Below are 19137 nucleotides of genomic sequence, written 5' to 3' on the forward strand. Positions count from 1 at the left end.
GACCGACCAAAACAAGCAGATACTGATTAATTGGCCGATTTAAAAAAATATATATTTTTTATATATTTTTTTATTTAAACATTTAATATATATATTTTTATATATACACTGCTCAAAAAAAGGGAACACTAAAATAACACATCCTAGATCTGAATGAATGAAATATTCTTATTAAATACTTTTTTCTTTACATAATTGAATGTGCTGACAACAAAATCACACACAAATTATCAATGGAAATCAAAGGAGGTCTGGATTTGGAGTCACACTCAAAATTAAAGTGGAAAACCACACTACAGGCTGATCCAACTTTGATGTAATGTCCTTAAAACAAGTCAAAATGAGGCTCAGTACATCAGAGATTGTACTGTTGCTCATGCAACAGAAAAGGAAACCATACGTGTGACATGTCTATGCACTAACTCAAAGCATTTATTGCACTCTTGTATGTCCGCTGTGCATACGACAGAAGAGCATGTATGTAGAGTCATTTTAGTCTGATGGCTACAGTGCATTCGGAAAGTATTCAGACCCTTTCACTTTTTCCACATTCTGTTACGTTAGAGCTGTATTCTAAAATTGATTTTTTTTTAAAGTCCTCATCATTCTAGATTCAGTACCCCATAATGACAAAGCTAAATCAGGTTTTTAGAAATTTTTGCAAATGTATAAAAAATTGATTTGACATGATTTGGAAAGGCACTATATACGGTCCCACAGTTACCATTGCTTGTCAGTTCAAAAACCAAGCCATGAGGTCTCAAAAACTGTCCGTAGAGCTCCGAGACAGGATTGTGTCAAGGCACAGTTCTGGGGAAAGGTACCAAAACATTTCTGCAGCATTAAAGGTGCCCAAGAACACAGTGGCCTACATCATCCTTAAATGGGAGAAGTTTGGAACCACCAAGACTCTTCCTAGAACTGGCCGCCTGGCCAAACTGAGCAATCGGGGGAGAAGGGCCTTGGTCAGGGAGGTGACCATGAACCTGATGGTCACTCTGGCATAGCTCCAGAGTTCCTCTCTGGAGATGGCAGAACCTTCCAGAAGGACAACTTTATCTGCAGCACTCCAGCAATCAGGCCTTCATGGTAATGGCCAGATGGAAGCATGACAGCCTGCAGGTCTGATGAAACCGAGATCGAACTCTTTGGTCTGAATGCCAAGCGTTACATCTGGAGGAATCCAGGCACTGCTCATCACATGGCCAATACCGTCACTACGGTGAAGCATGGTGGTGGCATCATGCTGTTGGGGTGCTCTTCAGCGGCAGGGACTGGGAAACTAGTCCGAGTCGAGTTAAAGATGAACAGAGAAAAGCACAAAGAGATCCTTGATGAAAACCTGCTCCAGATTGGGGCAACGATTCACCTTCCAACAGGACAATGTCCCTATGTACACAGCCAAAACAACGCAGGAGTGGCTTCGGGACAAGTCTCAATGTCCTTGAGAGACCCGGACTTGAACCCGATCGTCTCTGGAGAGACCCAAAAATATCTGCAGCGACGCTCCCCATCCAACCTAACAGAGCTTGAGAAGATCTGCAGAGAAGAATGGGAGAAACTCCCCAAATACAGGTGTGCCAAGCTAGTAGTGTCAGACCCAATAAGAATCAAGGCTGTAATCGCTTCAACAAAATGAATGCTTAATTAAGTAATTTCAGTTTTAATACATTTGCAAAAAAATCTTAACCTGTTTTTGTTTTATGTGGTATTTTGTATAGATTTGATGGAATAAAACACAAATTAATCCATTTTTAAATAAGGCTGTAGCGTAGCACAATGTGTGGGGGGAAAAATCAAGGGGTCTGAAGACTTTCCGAATGCACTGTATGGGGTGGACTTTTTCCAAGAGACCATGCCACTCAATCGTTTCAGAGAGATTCTGCCACACCTGCGGCAGCTGCATATGAAACAAGGCCCGTGAAAACTGTTCAGTCTAACAGTTTTTGTTTGTGGGGCTTGCTCACACAAAGCCACGAAGCTGTGTGCTGACTGTGGGCCAGAAGCATAAAGGGAAGACAACATTGTTTCATGCTAAATACATGCATGCATGTAAGGACACTACATTTTCCAGTACAATCAACAAATCATTTTGTCATGAATATATTTCCACAAATGCATTTATGCAGTTCATCCTTTACAATTCAATTCAATTCATGCGCTGGTGGTTTTGTTTAGGAATACGGCAAATAATTTCAGCCGTGCACCTGGCTGGTTATATTAATCTTTTAAGTTTCTACTTTGTCAAAAGAAGCTATAACCGGACTTTATTAATTACTATAACCAGTTACTACAAATAAAGTTGATCAAATGGATTGCGCTAATGTTTTCATTGCAAGGTGAATGAAATTACGGCTATAGGCCTATGTTTTGTCAAGGATATGTTTTGTATAATTATACAATCTAAACAAATACATTTTTTTGTTTATTTCCTCATTTATTCATGCAATTTATCCTTGACAATAGTTTATGCACTATTTATCAAGCATTGGTGTTCTTGTATGTCCGTTTCGTCTTAAGTTGCTGCAAGGGTCTAGCCGTGTGTGTGTGTGCCCATGCACATGTGTAGTTATCCTAGCATTGATTTACTCAGGCACTTCAATAACCCTCTCTCCTCCTTTTTTCTCTTTTCTTGTCCCCCTTTCTGTCATCACGCTCTCCTCCCTTTCTGCTCCCTCTTCACCAGGCCAAGCACCTGCAAAAGCCCTATGAGATCAACCTGATGGAGGAACTGACTCTGAAGGGCATCACCCAGTACTATGCCTACGTCACTGAGAGACAAAAAGTCCACTGTCTCAACACACTCTTCTCGCGGGTAAGCCTTGAAAACATTGGACGCATATACATGAATGTACATGTAGCCTGGTATGTGTGCGCAGATTAGTGTACCACAAAGCCTTTACAGGCAGCCTTTATTACCGTCGGTAGTAATGAGTTTCACAATCTTCTAAGGCCGTGGCTGCAGATCCGACTTTTTCCCCCAGAACTAAAGGTCCCGAAGCTTCTGCACGTGTTTCGGATCACATTTTCTTTACCTCTACTTTACCCACACATTTTATGGTCTCCTTCACATTTCTCACTGTCAATCATGAATGATAATTCTTCGAGTTTAACCTGTGAAAAGTCGTAGCATCCACATACTAAATGGGCTGTAATGGTGACCGTGTTACCGCCACACCGGCGGTCACAAGTCATGACCACAGTCAAATTCCATGTGACCCGTTTAGTCACGGTAACTAGGCTTCTCCAAAACTGCGCTCTCATGCCACTGATGCTCATTAGTAGCCTACCGAACTTGCTATAACTGCCACTCGCTAATGGCTTGTATGCAGAGCTCTATTGTCCATATAATCAACTCATGTTGCACAACATTTCTATAGGCTATGCAATTGCATGCAAACAGTTTTAATGTGCTCTATTTTAAAGAGGATCCCATCAGCTTTCTATAGGCTAGGCCTGCTATATTTATTTATCAAATTTCCTAATATTAAGTGCTTTGCTTTATCACAGGGGTAGCCTACCTGCCTGGCATGACAGTTACCCGTGGGAAAAGCATTCTTGATTTGCTATTTAAGTCCATATGGGTGACGTGCTATTGTTCACCTGCCCCTGTTCCCTCAGGTGCCTGATAATGGTCCATTTTAAATCAAAAAGTGGCCAAAAGTTTTGAGAATGACACAAATATAAATTTTCACAAAGTTTGCTGCCTCTGTGTCTTTAGATATTTTTGTCAATGTTATTATGGAATACTGAAGTATAATTACAAGCATTTCATAAGTGTCAAAGGCTTTTATTGACAGTTTACATGCAGTCGATGCAAAGAGTCAATATCTGCAGTGTTGACCCTTCTTTTCAAGACTTCTGCAATCTGCTCTGGCATGCTGTCAATTAACTTCTGGGCCACATCCTGCTGGAAAAGGCACTGTTCGTCACCAAACTGTTCCTGGATGGTTGCTCTCTGAGGATGTGTTGGTACCATTCTTTATTCATGGCTGTGTTCTTAGGCAAAATTGTGAGTGAGCCCACTCCCTTGGCTGAGAAGCAACCCCACACATGAATGGTCTCAGGATGATTTACTGTTGGCATGAAACAGGACTGATTGTAGCGCTCACCTTGTCTTCTCCAGACAAGCTTTTTTCCGGATGCCCCAAACAATCGGAAAGGGGATTCATCAGAGAAAATGACTTTACCCCTGTACCTTTTGCAGAATATCAGTCTGTCCCTGATGTTTTTCCTGGAGATAAGTGGCTTCTTTGCTGCCCTTCTTGACACAAGGCCATCCTCCAAAAGTCTTCACCTCACTGTGTGTGCAGATGCACTCACACCTGCCTGCTGCCATTCCTGAGCAAGCTCTGTACTGGTGGTGCCCCAATTCCGCAGCTGAATCAACTTTAGGAGATGGTCCTGGCACTCGCTGGACTTGAGCGCCCTGAAGCCTTCTTCGCAACAATTGAACCGCTCTCCTTGAAGTTCTTGATGATCCGATAAATGGTTGATTTAGGTGTAATCTTACTGGCAGCAATATCCTTGCCTGTGAAGCCTTTTTTGTGCAAAGCAATATTGACTGCGCGTGTTTTCTTGCAGGTAACCATGGTTGACAGAGGAAGAACAATGATTCCAAGCACCACCCTCCTTTTGAAGCTTCCAGTCTGTTATTCAAACTCAATCAGCATGACAGAGTGATCTCCAGCCTTGTCCTTGTCAACACTCACTCCTGTGTTAACAAGAGAATCACTGACATGATGTCAGCTGGTCCTTTTGTGGCAGGGCTGAAATGCAGTGGAAATGTTTTTTGGGGATTCAGTTAATTTGCATGGCAAAGAGGGATTTTGTAATTAATCTGATCACTCTTCAACATTCTGGAGAATATGCAAATTGCCATCATACAAACTGAGGCAGCAGACTTTGAAAATTAATATTTGTCATTCTCAAAACTTTTGGCCATGACGGTATATTTAAAGACTAGATTAAATTGACAATAGTCTGATGGGTGACAATATTATCGTTAGTGAATTATGTATTTTCATTTGTGAATGATGCCCAGTGTGTGCAGCCTCTAAGGCAAGAAATGGCACATACCTTTAAAAAAAAAAAAAAAAAACAGTCGCACACATCTGTCTTTGGCCATAGGCCTGTATGTTTTAATAAGGTTTATATCGCAACTAAAGTGGCAAAATGACCCTAAACAGCCTATAGATCTAGGACCCCTGGAACACGGTTGGAGAGCACATAGTGAAACTCACACCTACTGACTTATTTGCTCTTTTGCACACCAGTATTTCTACTTGCACATCATCATCTGCACATCTATCACTCCAGTGTTAATTTTCTAAATTGTAATTACTTCGCTACTATGGCCTATTTATTGCCTCCTTACTCCATTTGCACACACTGTATATAGATCTTTCTATTGTGTTATTGTCGCGTTCGTTATAGTAATCGGACCAAGGCGCAGCATGGTATGCATACATTCTCTTTTAATGAATGAACACCGAACAAACCAACAAAATGAACAAGCGAACCGTGAAGCTAATCAAAAAAGTGCAGACAGGCAACTACACAGTCAAGATCCCACGAAACACAAAGGTGAAATGGCTGCCTAAATATGATCCCCAATCAGAGACAACGATAAACAGCTGTCTCTGATTGGGAACCATATCAGTCCAACATAGACCTACAAATTCACCTAGATGACCCACCCAAGTCACCATCACGCCCCAACCAACACAGAGAAATAACAGCTTACTATGGTCAGGGCGTGACAGTTATTGACTCTGTTTGTTTATCCAATGTGTAATTCTGTGTTTTTTTGTCGCACTGCTTTGTTTTATCTTGGCCAAGTCACAGTTGTAAATGAGAACTTGTTCTCCACTGGCCTACCTGGTTAAATAAAGGTTATATAAATAAAGTGTTCAACTATTTGTGTGATTGGGGTCAGTAATGGTAGTCAATAGATGTGTGGTTGTGGTCAGTAGTTTTCAGTAGTTTTGGTAGTTATTTGGTTATTAGCTGCGGTCAGTAGTTTTGGTCAGTATTTTTGTTGTGATTTAGTAGCTTTAGTTCGTAGTGATCAGTAGTTGTGGGATTGTGTTGCAGATTCTTTAGCCCTACAGCATGGACGTGGTCAGTAGTTATGGTCAGGAGCTTTATGGTCAGGAGCTTTTTTACATGTATTTTTTATTTCACCTTTATTTAACTAGGCAAGTCAGTTTAAAAACAAACTCTTATTTACAATGACTGCCTAGGAACAGTGGGTTAGTTTGTTCAGGGGCAGAACAATAGATTTTTGTCAGCTCAGGGATTCGATCTAGCAACCTTTCGGTTACTGGCCCAACGCTCTAACCACTAGGTTACTTACTGCCCCATGCACACAACTGCTGACCACTACTGCCTTCAACTACTGAACACAGCTGCTGACCACAACCACACAGCTGCTGACCACAACCACACAGCTGCTGGCCCACGCACGCAACTACTGAACACAACCCCACAATTACTGAACACAGCTACTGGCCCCCAGATAATGAACCGCACAACTACTGACCATGTCCATGCTGTCGTAGCGTTTGCTCTCATTAAATGTGAAGACTGTTATATCAGATCCATTCTCTGTGTAACTATTCCTTATTGCCATAACTATTGATTAAACGAATCACGGAATAGTAATTAACTAGGAAGTCGGGGCACCAGGGGAAAATTTTGTTTATAGAGTTGCAATTTCCCGACTAACTATTTTATCTTATCAATTAGTCTTCTATTAATGTATTGTTATCTCATCAGTCTCATTCCTGAACGTCGCAAACCCTTGGATATCTGCACCAACCATAACATAAATCATGAATATAAACCAATTTGTATAATTATTTATTTACTAACTAATCAAATCACATAAACACACACATAAACCGATATGACTTATTGGTAGACAAAGTAAAGGGGTTGGGACCGATAAGAAAGAGCGGGAGAACAAAATGAACCCACTACATACATGCATACATACAGTTGAATACATCCATCGTAAATATGGATATTTAGCACCCTAACAACCGCTCATTTGGATTTTAGAAATCCAATGTACAGTACATATTTTATGAGTGTAAGCCTTTGTTGTCCCTCTGTGATCGCCGGTCCGTCTGCTGGATAGATTGTCAACAGGAAGTCTCTGGTTTGTCCACCAGAGATCAGTCTTTTGTAGTTGTAGCTTGTTATAATGGATACATCAGAGTACCATTCAGAAATGTTCTTGAGAATGGATCTTTCCGAGTACCATGGTTCTTAGATCAAATGCCTTTACCAGACTAAAGTATTTAAACAGCTGCAGCCTGAATAATTGGTCTTTAGTTTGTAGATTTCTTAACTCTTTCAGTGTGGGGATGATCTCCACGTTCTTTGGTCTTGTCCTTTGGTAGAGTTGCCAACCATTTCAATATGTAGCGACAGCTTCCATGTTTTCTGGTCTAATGTACATTTAGCTGGAAGTGGTTTTTATACTGGCGTAGAAAAGGGGGCGTTCCATGTCGCTGATGTAAATGTCTGTGTTCACGGAGTGGGGTCACTGACTAGTTAAACTTTATTTGAAAAAGCCTTCTCAATGAGAAAATGTTAACATCTTTCATCTTCTCACAAATAGTTTCATATTTAATCATATACGTTCCACAATATTTAATGTAAATCTGGTAACTGAGAAATATACACATTCAGAGAAACAGTTATGATGTTCTGCTGTGGTAGTTAGATTACAAATTAGTAAGGAGTTTGACATGTTTGTTCTTTGAGTACTTCCCACAGACAATTTCAACTGGTTGGAATACAGAAACATTGTTACATTATTCAACCTTTTGAGGTTACCGTACTGCAGTCTTTCTCTGTGGTAACTAAGGGATTCTCAACCTTCATTTTGGCAGAGTGGGGAAAGGAGTTTCGGTATTTACGACCGTCATAAACCTGTGGCGGGAGAGAGAGGGGGTTATGATCCTCACCCAAAACGGGCACGTCATAACAATACTGTAAGGCCAAAAGAACCTGCAACACACAACTACTGACAAAAATGTATAAACCACAAATACTGACCTCTGCTACCTAGCACAACCACACATCTACTGAACCACAGACCTACTTACAAATCCTACTGACCACAACACTGCTTACCAACTTAACTACTGACCATAACCACACAACTACTGAACACACAATATGCCACCAGAGGTCTCTTCAAAGTCCACAACAGACTGGGAGGCGCACAGTACTACATAGAGCTGATAACATATTGTGAAATCAATCAATCAAATGTATTTATAAAGCCCTTCTTACATCAGCTGATATCTCAAGGTGCTGTACAGAAACCCAGCCTAAAACCCCAAACAGCAAGCAATGCAGATGTAGAAGCATGGTGGCTAGAAAAAAAGACCTAGAAAGGCTAGAACCTAGGAAGAAACCTAGAGAGGAACCAGGCTATGAGGGGTGGCCAGTCCTCTTCTGGCTGTGCCGAGGGGAGATTATAACAGAACATGGCCAAGATGTTCAAATGTTCATAGATGACCAGCAGGGTCAGATAATATCTGTTGTGAATGAAATATGTTGTAATTGTATATTGCCTTAATTAGCTGGACCACAGGAAGAGGAGCTGCTGCCTTAAAAATACATAACTACTGACCACATCCATAATGTAGGGCCTAAAGAACCTGCAACACAACTACATAACTACTGACCAAAACTACTAAACCACAACTACTGACAACAACCACAAAAATACTGACCACAACTAATAACCACACACCTGCTAACCACAAACGACTGTCCACAACCACAAAAATACTGACCACAACTACGGAACACAATTACTGACCACAACTACTATACTACAATCACACAACTAACTGACCACATGCACACACCTGCTGACCACCACTAACCACAGCCACACAGCTGCTGACCACCACTACTAACCACAGCCACACAGCTGCTGACCACCGCTACTAACTATAACCACACAGCTGCTGACCACCACGACCAACCACAACCACAGCTGCTGACCACCACAACCACAGCTGCTGACCACCACTACTAACCACAACCACACAGCTGCTACCCACCACTACTAACCACAACCACAGCTGCTGACCACCACTACTAACCACAACCACACAGCTGCTACCCACCACTACTAACCACAACCACAGCTGCTGACCACCACTACTAACCACAACCACACAGCTGCTGACCACCACTACTAACCACATCCACACAACAGCTGACCACCACTACTAACTACAACCACAGCTGCTGACCACAACCACACAACTGCTGACCACTACTAACCACCACAACCACCTAACCACAACCACACACCTGCTGACAACCACTACTAACCACAACCACACAGCTGCAGACCACCACTACTAACTACACAGCTGCAGACCACCACTACTAATCACACAGCCGCTGACCACCACTACTAATCACACAGCCACTGACCACCACTACTAACCACACAGCCGCTGACCACCACTACTAAACACACAGCTGCTGACCACCACTACTAAACACACAGCTGCTGACCACCACTACTCACCACAACCACAGCTCCTAACCACCACTACTAACCACAACCACACAGCTGCTGATCACCACTACTAACCACAACTGCTGACCACCACTACTAACCACATCCACACAACTGCTGACCACCACTACTAACCACATCCACACAGCTGCTGACCACCACTACTAACCACAACCACACAACTGCTGACCACAGCCGCTGACCACCACTACTAACCACAACCGCTGACCACAACCATATAACTGCTGACCACAACTACTAACCACAACCACACAGCTGCTGACCACCACTACTAACCACAACCACACAGCTGCTGACCACCACTACTAACCACACAGCTGCTGACCACTACTAATCACACAGCCGCTGACCACCACTACCAACCACACAGCCACTGACCACCACTACTAACCACACAGCTGCTGATCACTACTAATCACACAGCTGCTGACCACCACTACTAACCACACAGTGGCTGACTACCACTACTAACCACACAGCTGCTGACCACCACTACTAACCACACAGCTGCTGACCACCACTACTAACCACACAGCTGCTGACCACCACTACTAACCACACAGCTGCTGACCACACAGCTGCTGACTCCCACTACTAACCACACAGCTGCTGACCACCACTACTAACCACACAGCTGCTGACCACCACTACTAACCACACAGCTGCTGACCACCACTACTAACCACACAGCTGCTGACCACCACTACTGACCACACAGCTGCAGACCACCACTACTAACCACACAGCTGCAGACCACCACTACTAACCACACAGCTGCAGACCACCACTACTAACCACACAGCTGCAGACCACCACTACTAACCACACAGCTGCTGACCACCACTACTAACCACACAGCTGCTGACCACAACCACAGCTCCTAACCACAACCACACAGCTGCTGACCACCACTACTAACCACAACCACACAGCTGCTGACCACCACTACTAACCACAACCACACAACTGCTGACCACACAGCTGCTGACCAACACTACTAGCCACAAGACACAAGTACTGACATGTCCATACTGTAGGGCCCAAATATCCTGCTACACAACTACTGAACTCAACTGACAAACTACTAAACCACAAGCACTGTTCACAACCACAAAAATACTGACCAACTCCTGAGCAAAACCACACCACGACTGACCGCCCGCACCCACACAACTGACCACACCCACACGACTGACCGAGCACACCACTACTTACCACAACCACACGACTGACGACAATTACTTGACCACAACTTCTGACCGACAATACCACCACAATCGCACAAGTAATTGACCACATGCACACAACTGCTGACCGCTACTGACTATTTACTGATCACATCCACACAACTACTGATCAAACAACCAATTACCACAAGCACACAACTGCTGACCACTACTGACCAAAACTGTTGACTGCAACACTACTTACCAGACAACTAATGACCACAAGCACTCAACTGCTGAACACAACTACCGACAACAACCTCACAACTAATTAACCGCACAACTACTGACAAACGACTTACCACAACTACTGACCTGAACCACACAACTACTGAACCACAACTACTGACCACGTCCATACTGTAGGGTGCGTCAAGGATATCTCCCTCGATCCTGACTAGCCCCTGCCGCTGAATAAAATCCCCACAGCATGCTGCTGCCACCACCATTCCTCACCATAGTTACGCTACCTCCAGACGTGATGCTTGACATTCAGGCCAAATAGTTTAATCTTGGTTCCATCAGACCAGATAATCTTGTTTCTCGTGGTCTGAGAGTCCTTTAGGTGCCTTTTGGCAAACTCTCAGCGGGCTGTCGTGCCTTTTTACTGAAGAGTGTCTTCCCTCTGGCCATTCTACCATAAAGGCCTGATTGGTGGAGTGCTGCAGAGATGATTGTCCTTCTGGAAGGTTTTCCCATCTCCACAAAGGATCTCTGGAGCTCTGTCAGAGTGACCATCGGGTTCTTGGCCACCTCCCTGACCATGGCCCTTCTCCCCCGATTTGCTCAGGTGGCCAGCTATAGTAAGATTCTTGGTGGTTCGAAACTGGTTGCATTTAAGAATGATGGAGGCCACTGTGTTCTTGGGGACCTTGAATGCTGCAGAATTGTTTCTGTACCCTTCCCCAGATCTGTGACTCGACACAGTCCCTTCTCGGAGCTCTTCGGACAATTCCTTCGACCGCAAGGCTTGTTTTTTGCTCTGACATGCACTGTCAACTGTGGGACCGTATATAGACAGGTATGTGTGCTTTTCCACATGTCCTATCATTTGAATATACCACAGGTGTACTCCAAGTTGTCAAAACTTTTCAAGGATGATAATTAGAAACAGTATGCACCTGAGTTCAATTTAGAGTCTCTTAGCAAAAGGTCTGAATACTTATGTAAATAAGGTATTTACATTTTTATAAATTATCAAAAATGTCTTAACTGGTTTTCGCTTTGTCACTATTGGGGTATTGTGTATTGATTTGAGTCTTTATTTTTTATTTGATCCGTTTTAGAATAAGGTAACAATGTGGGAAATGTTCAAGGGGTCTGAATTCTTTCCGACTGCATTGTATTTATGAAATAAGGGGTTAAATACATGTCAAAATTGTAATAGTTTTCTGATATTATATTCCTCAGATATAGGACAGACACTATAGAACAAACTTCCTTCAGTTTTTTGGTGGGACTGTTTATTCATGTATGAAGCTGTTATTCAATGCGTTTTTATGGGCTCATAGCAGTAAGGCCAAAATCACTGTTTAAACAAATATACATACATACATGCATACATACATACATACATACATACATACATACATACATACATACATACATACTATTTTTTTCATTTTTTTTACAATTTTCTACATTGTGGAATAATAGTGAAGACATCACTATGAAATAACACACATGGAATCATGTAGTAACCAAAAAAGTGTTAAACAAATCCAAATATATTTGAGATTGTTTTGCATTGATAACAGCTTTTCACACTCTTGGCATGCTTTCAACCAGCTTCATGAGGTAGTTACCTGGAATGCATTTAAATTAACAGCCTTGTTAAAAGTTATTTTTTGGAATTGCTTTCCTTCTTAATGCGTTAGGTAGGGGTGGTATATAGAGGGTAGCCCTATTTAGTAAAAGACCAAATCCATATTATGGCAAGAACAGCTCAAATAAGCAAAGATAAATTAACTTATCCTTTGCAGCAGAGGTAACTCTGGGTCATCCTTTCTTATGGTGGAGAGAGACAGTTTCATCATTGCACTTGATGGTTTTTGCGACTGCACTTTGAAGAAACTTTCAAAGTTCTTAAAATTTTCCGATTGACTGACCTTCGTGTCTTAATAACCTCTTGAAGCTAGGGGGCACTATTTTCATTTTTGGAAAAATAACGTGCCCAATGTAAATGGCCTATTTCTCAGGACCAGATGCTAGAATATGCATATAATTGACAGCTTAGGATAGAAAAAATTCTAAAGTTTCCAAAACTGTAAAAATATTGTCTGTGAGTATAACAGAACTGATATTGCAGGTGAAAGCCTAAGAAAAATCTACATAATTCTGTGTTAATTCATAGTTTTGATGTATTCACTATTCTACAATGTATAAAATGGTAAAAATCAAGAAAAACCCTTGCATGAGTAGGTGTGCAAACTTCAGACCAGTACTGTGTGTGTGTGTGTATGTATGTTCAAACTTTTGACTGGTACTGTGTATGTTTTTATTTTTTTACCTTAACACTAGAACTGCCTTTCAGTATGTACAGTGGGGCAAAAAAGTATTTAGTCAGCCACCAATTGTGCAAGTTCTCCCACTTAAAAAAGATGAGAGGCCTGTAATTTACATCATAGGTATAATTCAACTATGACAGACAAAGTGAGAAAAAAACATCCAGAAAATAACATTGTAGGATTTTTAATGAATTTATGTGCAAATGATGGTGGAAAATAAGTATTTGGTCACCTACAAACAAGCAAGATTTCTGGCTCTCACAGACCTGTAACTTCTTCTTTTAACCTCTAGCGTCTAGCAATCCCGTACCCGGGAGCGTAATCATAGCCTCAAGCTCATTACCATAACGCAACGTTTCCTATTCATGAAAATCGCAAATGAAATTAAATAAATATATTCAAACACAAGCTTAGCCTTTTGGTAACAACACTGTCATCTCAGATTTTCAAAATATGCTTTTCAACCAAAGCTACACAAGCATTTGTGTAAGAGTATTGATAGCATAGCATTAAGCCTAGCATTCAGCAGGCAACATTTTCACAAAAACAAGAAAAGCATTCAAATAAAATAATTTACCTTTGAAGAACTTCGGATTTTTTCAATGACGAGACTCTTAGTTAGATAGCAAATGTTAATTTTTCCCAAAAAGATTATTTGTGTAGACGAAATAGCTCCGTTTTGTTCATCACGTTTGGCTAAGAAAAAGACCGGAAAATGCAGTCACTTACAACGCCAAACTTTTTTCCAAATTAGCTCCATAATATCGACAGAAACATGGCAAACGTTTAGAATCAATCCTCAAGGTGTTTTTCACATATCTATTCAATAATCTATCAGTGGTGGCAGTTGGCTTCTCATCAGAAGCAAACGGAAAAATACTGCAGCTGGAGATTACGCAATAATTGCGACGGAGGACACCAAGCGACCACCTGGTAGATGTAGTCTCTTATGGTCAATCTTCCAATGATATGCCTACAAATACGTCACAATGCTGCAGACACCTTGGGGAAAACGTGGAAAGCGTAAGCTGACTCCTAGCTCCTTCACAGCCATATAAGGAGTCATTGGCATGAGGCGATTTTAAAAAATGCGGCACTTCCTGATTGGATTTTTATCTGGGTTTTTTCTGTAACATCAGTTCTGTGGCACTCACAGACAATATCTTTGCAGTTTTGGAAACGTCAGAGTGTTTTCTTTCCAAAGCTGTCAATTATATGCATAGTCGAGCATCTTTTCGTGACAAAATATCTTGTTTAAAACGGGAACGTTTTTCATCCAAAAATTCTAACAAGAAGTTAAGAGGCTCCTCTGTCCTCCACTCGTTACCTGTATTAATGGCACCTGTTTGAACTTGTTATCAGTATAAAAGACACCTGTCCACAACCTCAAACAGTCACACTCCAAACTCCACTATGGCCAAGACCAAAGAGCTTTCAAAGGACACCAGAAACAAAATTGTAGACCTGCACCAGGCTGGGAAGACTGAATCTGCAATAGGTAAGCAGCTTGGTTTGAAGAAATCAACTGTGGGAGCAATTATTAGGAAATGGAAGACATACAAGACCACTGATAATCTCCCTCGATCTGGGGCTCCACTCAAGATCTCACCCCGTGGGGTCAAAATTATAACAAGAACGGTGAGCAAAAATCCCAGAACCACACGGGGGGACCTAGTGAATGACCTGCAGAGAGCTGGGACCAAAGTAACAAAGCCTACCATCAGTAACACATTACGCCGCCAGGGACTCAAATCCTGCAGTGCCAGACGTGTCCCCCTGCTTAAGCCAGTACATGTCCAGGCCCGTCTGAAGTTTGCTAGAGAGCATTTGGATGATCTAAGAAGATTGTCATATGGTCAGATGAAACCAAAATATAACTTTTTGGTAAAAACTCAACTCGTCGTGTTTGGAGGACAAAGAATGCTGAGTCGCATCCAAAGAACACCATACCTACTGTGAAGCATGGGGGTGGAAACATTCTTTGGGGCTGTTTTTCTGCAAAGGGACCAGGACGACTGATCCGTGTAAAGGAAAGAATGAATGGGGCCATGTATCGTGAGATTTTGAGTGAAAACCTCCTTCCATCAGCAAGGGCATTGAAGATTAAATGTGGCTGGGTCTTTCAGCATGACAGTGATCCCAAACACACCGCCCGGGCAACGAAGGAGTGGCTTCGTAAGAAGCATTTCAAGATCCTGGAGTGGCCTAGCCAGTCTCTAGATCTCAACCCCATAGAAAGTCTTTGGAGGGAGTTGAAAGTCCGTGTTGCCCTGCAACAGCCCCCAAATATCACTGCTCTTGAGGAGATCTGCATGGAGGAATGGGCCAAAATGCCAGCAACAGTGTGTGAAAACCTTGTGAAGACTTACAGAAAACGTTTGACCTCTGTCATTGCCAACAAAGGGTATATAACAAAGTATTGAGAAACTTTTGTTATTGACCAAATACTTATTTTCCACCATAATTTGCAAATAAATTAATTAAAAATCCTACAATGTGATTTTCTGGATTTTTTCCCCCTCATTTTGTCTGTCGTAGTTGAAGTGTACCTATGATGAAAATTACAGGCCTCTCTCATCTTTTTAAGTGGGAGAACTTGCACAATTGGTGGCTGACTAAATATATTTCCCCACTGTAAGTACCCGCTAGAGAATGTCAAACTTTGCCGGGCGTACACTTTAGCATATGCATATCAGATGCAAATCAACCCACAAGGTGCGCAAACATAAGCACCGCCACTTGATATATATAGTGCCTAAACTATTGTATAGGATTAATTACAGAAAGATATTTGTGAAAAAAATAAATAAGGATATGTTTTCTAAAATTCTTTAGACCCAATATCCTATTTTCTTTTCTGTTTACAATAAAAACAGTGTAGTCCATTTCATCAACGTTATTTGTAGATTCCATTAATTATAGTCATAGTAATTAATAAGGTGCAGTTACAGGTTCTTTTGACAGAGTAGAAATGAAAAATGTAATAATATAAATAGCAAGGTGTGCAGGTGAAATTATTTGCCGTTTTCCTTAAAATCAAATCAAATTTATTTATATAGCCCTTCGTACATCAGCTGATATTTCAAAGTGCTGTACAGAAACCCAGCCTAAAACCCCAAACAGCAAACAATGCAGGTGTAAAAGCACGGTGGCTAGGAAAAACTCCCTAGAAAGGCCAAAACCTAGGAAGATAACTAGAGAGGAACCAGGCTATGTGGGGTGGCCAGTCCTCTTCTGGCTGTGCCGGGTAGAGATTATAACAGAACATGACCAAGATGTTCAAATGTTCATAAATGACCAGCATGGTCGAATAATAATAAGGCAGAACAGTTGAAACTGGAGCAGCAGCACAGTCAGGTGGACTGGGGACAGCAAGGAGTCATCATGTCAGGTAGTCCTGGGGCACGGTCCTAGGGCTCAGGTCCTCCGAGAGAGAGAGAGAAAGAAAGAGAGAATTAGAGAGAGCATATGTGGGGTGGCCAGTCCTCTTCTGGCTGTGCCGGGTGGAGATTATAACAGAACGTGGCCAAGATGTTCAAATGTTCATAAATGACCAGCATGGTTGAATAATAGTAAGGCAGAACAGTTGAAACTGGAGCAGCAGCATGGCCAGGTGGACTGGGGACAGCAAGGAGTCATCATGTCAGGTAGTCCTGGGACATGGTCCTAGGGCCCAGGTCCTCCGAGAGAGAGAAAGAAAGAGAGAAGGAGAGAATTAGAGAACGCACACTTAGATTCACACAGGACACCGAATAGGACAGGAGAAGTACTCCAGATATAACAAACTGACCCTAGCCCCCCGACACATAAACTACTGCAGCATAAATACTGGAGGCTGAGACAGGAGGGGTCAGGAGACACTGTGGCCCCATCCGAGGACACCCCCGGACAGGGCCAAACAGGAAGGATATAACCCCACCCACTTTGCCAAAGCACAGCCCCCACACCACTAGAGGGATATCTTCAACCACCAACTTACCATCCTGAGACAAGGCCGAGTATAGCCCACAAAGATCTCCGCCACGGCACAACCCAAAGGGGGGGCGCCAACCCAGACAGGCTGACCACAACAGTGAATCAACCCACCCAGGTGACGCACCCCCCCAGGGACGGCATGAGAGAGCCCCAGTAAGCCAGTGACTCAGCCCCCGTAACAGGTTTAGAGGCAGAGAATCCCAGTGGAAAGAGGGGAACCGGCCAGGCAGAGACAGCAAGGGCGGTTCGTTGCTCCAGAGCCTTTCCGTTCACCTTCCCACTCCTGGGCCAGACTACACTCAATCGTATGACCCACTGAAGAGATGAGTCTACAGTAAAGACTTAAAGGTTGAGACCGAGTTTGCGTCTCTGACATGGGTAGGCAGACCGTTCCATAAAAATGGAGCTCTATAGGAGAAAGCCCTGCCTCCAGCTGTTTGCTTAGAAATTCTAGGGACAATTAGGAGGCCTGCGTCTTGTGACCGTAGCGTACGTGTAGGTATGTACGGCAGGACCAAATCAGAGAGATAGGTAGGAGCAAGCCCATGTAATGCTTTGTAGGTTAGCAGTAAAACCTTGAAATCAGCCCTTGCTTTGACAGGAAGCCAGTGTAGAGAGGCTAGCACTGGAGTAATATGATCAAATTTTTTGGTTCTAGTCAGGATTCTAGCAGCCGTATTTAGCACTAACTGAAGTTTATTTAGTGCTTTATCCGGGTAGCCGGAAAATAGAGCATTGCAGTAGTCTAACCTAGAAGTGACAAAAGCATGGATTAATTTTTCTGCATAATTTTTGGACAGAAAGTTTCTGATTTTTGCAATGTTACGTAGATGGAAAAAAGCTGTCCTCGAAATGGTCTTGATATGTTCTTCAAAAGAGAGATCAGGGTCCAGAGTAACGCCGAGGTCCTTCACAGTTTTATTTGAGACGACTGTACAACCATTAAGATTAATTGTCAGATTCAACAGAAGATCTCTTTGTTTCTTGGGACCTAGAACAAGCATCTCTGTTTTGTCCGAGTTTAATAGTAGAAAGTTTGCAGCCATCCACTTCCTTATGTCTGAAACACATGCTTCTAGCAAGGGCAATTTTGGGGCTTCACCATGTTTCATTGAAATGTACAGCTGTGTGTCATCCGCATAGCAGTGAAAGTTTACATTATGTTTTCGAATAACATCCCCAAGAGGTAAAATATATAGTGAAAACAATAGTGGTCCTAAAACAGAACCTTGAGGAACACCGAAATTTACAGTTGATTTGTCAGAGGACAAACCATTCACAGAGACAAACTGATATCTGATAAGATCTAAACCAGGCCAGAACATGTCTGTGTAGAACAATTTGGGTTTCCAATCTCTCCAAAAGAATGTGGTGATCGATGGTATCAAAAGCAGCACTAAGGTCTAGGAGCACGAGGACAGATGCAGAGTCTCGGTCCGATGCCATTAAAATGTCATTTACCACCTTCACAAGTGCCGTCTCAGTGCTATGATGGGGTCTAAAACCAGACTGAAGCATTTCGTATACATTGTTTGTCTTCAGGAAGGCAGTGAGTTGCTGCGCAACAGCCTTCTCTAAAATTTTTGAGAGGAATGGAAGATTCGATATAGGCCGATAGTTTTTTATATTTTCTGGTTCAAGGTTTGGCTTTTTCAAGAGAGGCTTTATTACTGCCACTTTTAGTGAGTTTGGTACACATCCAGTGGATAGAGTGCCGTTTATTATGTTCAACATAGGAGGGCCAAGCACAGGAAGCAGCTCTTTCAGTAGTTTAGTTGGAATAGGGTCCAGTATGCAGCTTGAAGGTTTAGAGGCCATGATTATTTTCATCATTGTGTCAAGAGAT

At 42.4% G+C, this 19137-nt stretch overlaps 1 protein-coding gene across 2 annotated transcripts in view; it reads left to right on the top strand.

Annotated features, from left to right (window-relative positions):
- The window catches only part of LOC115128273 (probable ATP-dependent RNA helicase ddx6), a 53667-nt gene that overhangs the window by 10713 nt on the left and 23817 nt on the right, over positions 1–19137 (top strand). For both annotated transcript variants that reach the window (XM_029657966.2, XM_029657965.2), the window contains one exon: positions 2687–2815. In XM_029657966.2, coding sequence (XP_029513826.2) covers positions 2687–2815 — 129 coding nt within the window. The remainder of the gene's footprint in view (positions 1–2686; positions 2816–19137) is intronic.

This window comes from Oncorhynchus nerka, linkage group LG4 (assembly GCF_034236695.1).
Source record: "Oncorhynchus nerka isolate Pitt River linkage group LG4, Oner_Uvic_2.0, whole genome shotgun sequence".
Taxonomy (NCBI): Eukaryota; Metazoa; Chordata; class Actinopteri; order Salmoniformes; family Salmonidae; genus Oncorhynchus; species Oncorhynchus nerka.